Source organism: Trachymyrmex septentrionalis, unplaced genomic scaffold (assembly GCF_001594115.1).
Source record: "Trachymyrmex septentrionalis isolate Tsep2-gDNA-1 unplaced genomic scaffold, Tsep1.0 scaffold2, whole genome shotgun sequence".
Classification (NCBI taxonomy): Eukaryota; Metazoa; Arthropoda; class Insecta; order Hymenoptera; family Formicidae; genus Trachymyrmex; species Trachymyrmex septentrionalis.
The window spans coordinates 2,066,150-2,073,038 of record NW_017305179.1 but is presented as its reverse complement, the minus strand read 5'-3'; the positions used below and the strand labels follow the sequence as shown (position 1 = coordinate 2,073,038).

The window sequence follows — 6,889 nt, the reverse complement described above, 5'->3', positions numbered from 1 at the left end:
GTATTGTATTTGCATTTGTGTTTATGTTCCGACAGTTTGTATGACATTTATCGAATTAAACTATCCTTACAAGAAAGAAATTGTTTTTAATCTCAATGGTTCCATTTAGCAGAGGAAGCAGTTTTACAACTGTCGCAAAATTATTAAACATGATTGATTTATATATTTAGATCCAATGAAAAACTATAAGGACATGACAAATCATATCAAAGAATTTTACAAAGTTGTTTTTTCTAATGAATGCAGCTAATAATAAATTCAAAGTTGTAGAAAAAATTAATTTAATTTGCGGTATATTCCGACGATAATATCAAATACGAGTCAAAAAGCTGAACAAAATTGAATCATATTAGATTTCTTTCACGCATGGATCGTAAAAAGGTAATGAATTGGTAAAATAAATTACATTTGTCGCGATGAATCTTTTCCATTAATTTACAAAAAAGTAATATAGTTAGTGTGTTTCATTAATGTATAACAAACGTTATGATATTAAGTACATGCGAACGATTTTCTTGCTTTAATGAATAGGATTCATATCTGCACGATTCACGAGTAACGTGTTTAATTTTTCTGTCACTCAACATTGCACTTGCTCTTTGGGCAACAAATTTTTCATAAAAGGCATGTACAAGTTTAACTTGTCCGCACTAATATCCAGTTACACAGAAAATATCTTTACGCCAATTTTTCATAGACTTCTATGGCGAAAATTACAATTACTTCTTTTCTCGTTGCATGAAATGAATACTAAAAAATTTTATGACTTCCATGATGGACTATGACGGCGTATACAAACCTAGCAACCAGACTGAATTAAGTTTACATGCATTCTTTTTCCTTTAATCATTATAAGCTTTAAAAAGATATCAACATATTATCATCTTCTATTGTAAAACTATCAACAAAAATGCCGATCTTCTCGAATGTTAGCAAGAAAACGAAAATCGAATTGCTAAACAAAAATAGTATGAATTTTGAAGCGTAGAAAATGAAAGCGTATACATCTTTAATAATCGATTTTAATTTGAATAATGTCAAAGTAATATCGACTAGTTTATTCACATGCTTGATATTAATAATATAAAGACATATAATTGTTTGAAAGATAATAATAACAGTCAATCTATTAATGTAATAAATAACTATAAAACTTTGGTATGTCTTGTTATCCGAATTTCGATACCTACTTTGGTATAATTTTACTACACGATGTATTTGTGGTGATTGTCCCTTGGAGATTCCTCGTAGATACGCTGGAAACTTTAATTATTTTTTAAGAATATTATTCATGTGAATTAATAACTACTAAAGCATTAGACATGTGGTATCTAAACTACGACATTATTAGCGCAGTTGATCAAAATTTTTATTCGCTGGGAAGATTACTATTAGAGGTGATTTCATTTTATTACCGGATAGCATAGATGAAAACATTCAAGGTCTTACCACGACATTCGAAACGCAAATTGCTCTGTTAAAATATATATTAGTCAATTAGAATTGCAACGGATTGAGAATTTAATAGCATATTGGAATCAGTAACTTATTCATAATATCAATAATAAAATATTAACAATAAATAACTCATATTAAGAACGCACGATATGAAAAAAATTGAATTTTATATAATAATTCTATATATGCGCGCGTTAACGGATTAAATGTGTAAGTTGTATTTACATTTTTATATTATATGTTTTGATTGTTTGTGTAATTTGGGATTATATTAAACCGAATTGTCCTTATTGAGGAGAAATCGTTTCTGATTATAAACATTATAAACGCTTTGAAAAGATATTGCTTTTAGTTCTACATATACTAAGATGATGACACATCAATCTGAGCATTGCAAATTTTCTAATTGCTAAATTTTAGTTATCATCTTTGATTTCATCAGGTATCAAGACAAGGTTCTTACTATTGCATTAAAAGCAATATTATATATATATATACATATCCACATTTATACATTTTTAATAATGAAATATCCAAGTTATTATATAGATATATAACATAAAAAAAGTGAAGATAAATGGCTTTATCTTGACACTATTAAATCAAGAGGATAAACCGAGAAACTGATTTGATTGTGAATTGAAACTTATTGGATCATTTCCACGCATGAATAGCAAAGAATCGATAACGAATTGGTAATGAATTACATTTGTCACAGTTAGCATTTCATTAATTGATATACAATTAGAGTAATATGTATTAAGTTATACTAATGGACGATTTTCTTGCTTTGATAAATAGAATTCATATTTACAGGATTAACGGATTTTGTGTCTGACTTTTTAGGATCAATTAATCGACATTACGCCTGTTCTTCGGATTATAAATAAATTTTTGGTTCTAAAGATCATGTACAGATTCAAGGTGTCTGCACCGGGCACGGTGCTTTTATGTGGAGAATATAACAAAAGTTGTGTAGCAGCCGGCTTAGACATGCGTACCGTACTTACATTTTCTTCATTTCCTACAGAAGTAGTTCCAAGAGATTTTATCGAAATAAAATTTTTCAGTATCCGATTACACATGAAGATACCTTTACGCATATTTCTCTTACATTTTCATAAAAAAAATTACGATCCGACACATAATCGTGAACAATTGTTTCAATCAGTAAAAAACTTTATTAAATTCTTGACGGGCTTTCCCGGCAATTACGATCCCAACAATCACGCACATCAGTTAAGCTTACAAGCTTTCTTTTTTCTTCTCGTTACTATTAGCTATCAAAAAGACTTCATTATAAAATCATCCTTCATTGTGAAACTTTCATCGAAATTACCGATTGGTGTAGGTCTGGGCAGTTCGGCCTCGTTTGTAGTATGTTTAGCAGCATGTTTTTGGCGTTGGTATCTCCTGCAACAAGGAACGGTCCGCTACATATTTAATTCTACAGATCTTACATATATCATGGAAAGTGCTCTCTTTTGTGAGTATATTGTATACACTTCCTCCAATTTAATCAACATCTCAATATCTACAAGTGGTGTGGTAACAGAATTTAATGAGGAAATGTCCAAGAATTCTTTTGATGTACCGAGCATGAAGATCCTGCTGGTTTTTTCGAATGTTAGCAAGAAAATCGAAAAAAGTATAAAAATAATCGTGGAAGAGAATTTATCTTTTTACGTTGATCTTATTTTAAATAGGATCGAAACTATATCGCAAAAGTTTATTCAAACCCTTCAGAAGATTAATGAAGAAACGGTTTCTTTAAAACAGCAAGAGATAGTTGAAATCAACTCAGTTTGTCTGATAAATTATTATAAAGATTTAGTAGTAAGTCTCATTCTACAAATTTTGATACAATTTAATGCACATGTTTACTATTTGTTAAAGTTATTCTGATTATTTTTCTTTTATATAGCTATACGCTGATAACTTTAATCGCTTTCTAACATACTTTACAGGATCTCATTCAAATGAATCAAGGACTACTAAAAGCATTAGGCACGTCACATCCAAACATAGACGGTATTTGCTCAATTGCGCGAGATTCTTCGCTTGGAGCAAAAATCACCGCCAGCTGCGTAGGTGGATACGTATTTATTTTGCTGCTACCAAGCAACTCAGATGAATACATCCAAGATCTGATCAAGATATTTGAGTCGCATAATTATTCTACTAAGATAGCTAGTTTGAATTGTAGTGGAGTAAGAGTTGAATAACATGTTGAAATCAGTAATTAGTATGAGTAGTTGAATATAAACAATGAATAAAGAAAGCGTATGCTAAGAATCTATGACGCAAGTTATGAAGAAAAGTTTTATATAATATGTACATTTTGTACGCATTAGCGGACTAAGTATAGAAATTCGCATTTGTCGAAATAAGATATATTTAAATAAGATATTTAAATAAGATGTTAAATAAGATATTTGCTTCTAAATATATGTAATAAAATATTAGATAGCTAGGTATATATTTTATGTATATAATATATACAAATATATATAACATAAATATAAAAATATACGTAATAAGCATAATATAATTAATAATTTACACATACGATAGTAATAGATCTTATATCATTATCATATTTTATTGTAAGCAAATATTTTATATCATCTTATTACTATTCTATCATCTTATCATATATTAGATGCGTAATTGATTACTTTTATAATAATAAATTCTTAAGAAGTTTTCTATGCGTTAATAAATATAATATGAAATTATATGAAGATGACAATAATATTTACTGTAATTGCTGCTTTTTGATAGATTGAGACATATTCAATCGTATTGTATTTACATTTGTGTGTATATTCCAATTGTTTGTATGTCATTTATTAAATTAAACTATGCTAACAAAAAAAATTATTCTTAATCTCAATGGTTCCGTTTAGCAAAGAAAACAGCTTTACAACTGTCGCATAATTCTTGAACATAATTTATTTATACGTTTAAATCCAGTGAAAAACTATAAGACCAAGATCAATCATATTAAAAAGTTTTACAATAGTGGGAAAGCTGCTTTTTTTGCCGAATGCAGCTAATAATAAATCCAGAGTTGTACAGAAAATTAATTCAATTTGCAGTGTATTTTGACGATAACATCAAATATGAATCATAAAGCAATGTTAAAATTATTAGATTTCTTTCATGCATGGATCGCAAAAAATCGATAATGAATTGGTAAAATGAATTAGAATTGTCGCGATCAGTATTGTCCATTAATTTACAAAAAAAATGTAATATAGTTAATGTTTCATTAATGTATAACGAATAAATGATATTAATAATTACTTGCGAACGATTTTCTTGCTTTAATGAACAGAATTCATATCTGCAGGATTCACAAGTTACGTATTTAATTTTTACGATCTGTCACTCGACATTACAACTGTTGTCTGGACAATAAATTTTTGGTGAAAGGAATATAAGTTTAACGTCCCTCCGGGCACAATAACTTGATTTCGCGTTGCATGAAATAGTAAAAATTTTTATAATTTCCATGACGGACTATGACGGCTTATACAAACCTAGCAACCAAGCTCGTCAATTAAGTTTACATGCATTCTTTTTCTTTCGATCATTATAAGCATTAAAAAGATGTCAACATATTATCATCTTCTATTGTGAAACTATCAACAGAATTGTCGATCGAAAGTCTTGAAATTACGGCACCGTTCGCGATATGTCTTGCAGCGTGCTTTTAGCGGTCCCTTTTCCAGAAAAAGACTAACCTCTACGAATTCTGCAAACAAGTTCTCGAGAAGATCTCAAATTATGTTCAGCATGGTGATTCTGTTATATTCAATTCCTTGACTAACATCCACGTACGACTGATAAAAATATTCGGCGAACAGGTAATATGTACATCGACATCAAAGTCTTTTTCTCATTTGCTAGGCATAAAAATCCTGCTAGTCTTCTCGAAGTTAGCTACAAAACGAAAATCAAGTTGCTAAACAAAAATAATATGAATTTTGAAGCATAGAAAAATACATCTTTGTTAATTGATTTTACTTTGAATGGTATCGAAATAATATGAACTAAGTTTATTCACATGCTTGATATTATTAATATTATATTATATAATATATAATATAATATGTAATATAATATATTTATTAACACTTTGAATTGCAACGCATTCAGAATTGAATAGCGTGTTGGAATCAATAACTTATTCGTAATATTAATAATTAAATATAAACAATGAATAACTCATGTTTAGAACGTACGATATGAAAAAAAATTGAATTTATATAATAATTCTATACGCGCGAGTTAATGGATTAAATGTGTAAGTTGTATTTACATTTTTATATGTTTTGATTGTGTAGTTTGTGATTATTATACTAAATTGTCCTTACTGAGGAGAAATCGTTTCTAGTTATAAACATTATTAACTCTGAAAAGACATTACCCTTAGTTCTACATATACTAAAGATGACGACAGGTCAATCTGACATTGCAAATCTTCTAATTGTTACATTTTATCATCTTCGATTTCATCAAGTATCAAGACAAGGTCTTTACTATTACATTAAAAGCAATATTATATATATACATATCCTAATGTTTTCAATAATGGAGTATATGTAATCCAGGTTTTTAGATAAATAAAGTGAAGATAAAAATGTTGTTTTGCTGACACTATTAAATCAAGAGGATAAACTGGGAAACCGATTGTGAGTTGAAACTTATTGGATCTTTTCCACGTATGGATCGCAGAGAATCGATAACGAATTGGTAATGACATTTATCGTAGTTAGCATTTTATTAATTGATATAGAATAGAGTAATATATATTAAGTTATACTAATGAACAATTTTGTTGCTTTGATAAATAGAATTCATATTTACAGGATTAACGGATTTTGTGTCTGACTTTTTACAATCGATCAATCGACATTACGCCTATTCTTCGGATTATAAATAAATTTTTCGTTCTAAAGGTCATGTACAGATTCAAGGTGTCTGCACCGGGCACGGTGCTTTTATGTGGAGAATATAACAAAAGTTGTGCAGCAGCCGACTTAGACATGCGTACCGTTCTTACATTCTCTTCATTTCCTACAGAAGTAGTTCGAAGAGATTTTATCGAAATAAAATTTTCCAGTATCCGATTACACATGAAGATACCTTTACGCATATTTCTTTTACATTTTTTTCAAGAAAATTACGATTGGACACGTAATCCACGTCAGGTGTTTGAATCAGTAAAAAACTTTATTGAATTCTTGACGGGCTTTCCCGGCAATTACGATCTCGACAATCGCGCACATCAGTTAAGCTTAGAAGCTTTCTTTTTTCTTCTCGTTACGATTAGCTATGAAAAAAATATCATTATAAACTCATCTTTCGTTGTGGAAATTTCATCGGAATTACCGATTGGTGAAGGTCTGGGCAGTTCGGCCTC

General features: G+C 29.2%; 1 protein-coding gene and 1 long non-coding RNA gene across 2 annotated transcripts; one reads left to right on the top strand and one right to left on the bottom strand.

The window, feature by feature from the left end:
• The first annotated feature begins 2,337 nt into the window (after window positions 1-2,337).
• Window positions 2,338-3,683, top strand: LOC108747412 (mevalonate kinase-like). Its single transcript, XM_018484839.1, has 2 exons — window positions 2,338-3,294; window positions 3,426-3,683. The coding sequence occupies exons 1-2, from the start codon at window positions 2,368-2,370 to the stop codon at window positions 3,681-3,683; spliced, it is 1,185 nt and encodes a 394-aa protein (XP_018340341.1). The 5' UTR covers window positions 2,338-2,367.
• On the bottom strand, window positions 2,662-5,396 carry LOC108747419. Its single transcript, XR_001939237.1, has 3 exons — window positions 5,208-5,396; window positions 2,798-2,871; window positions 2,662-2,738 (listed from the first exon to the last, which is right to left on the bottom strand). It is a non-coding gene; the product is annotated as an uncharacterized LOC108747419 (long non-coding RNA).
• Between the last annotated feature and the right edge of the window lie 1,493 nt (window positions 5,397-6,889).

Bases quoted from the DNA above. Each gene is read 5' to 3' on its own strand.
- LOC108747412 (XM_018484839.1), top strand. From the start codon at position 2,368: ATGTACAGATTCAAGGTGTCTGCACCGGGCACGGTGCTTTTATGTGGA. The intron at 3,295-3,425 runs GTAAGTCTCATT...CATACTTTACAG, and splicing joins ATTATTATAAAGATTTAGTA to GATCTCATTCAAATGAATCA.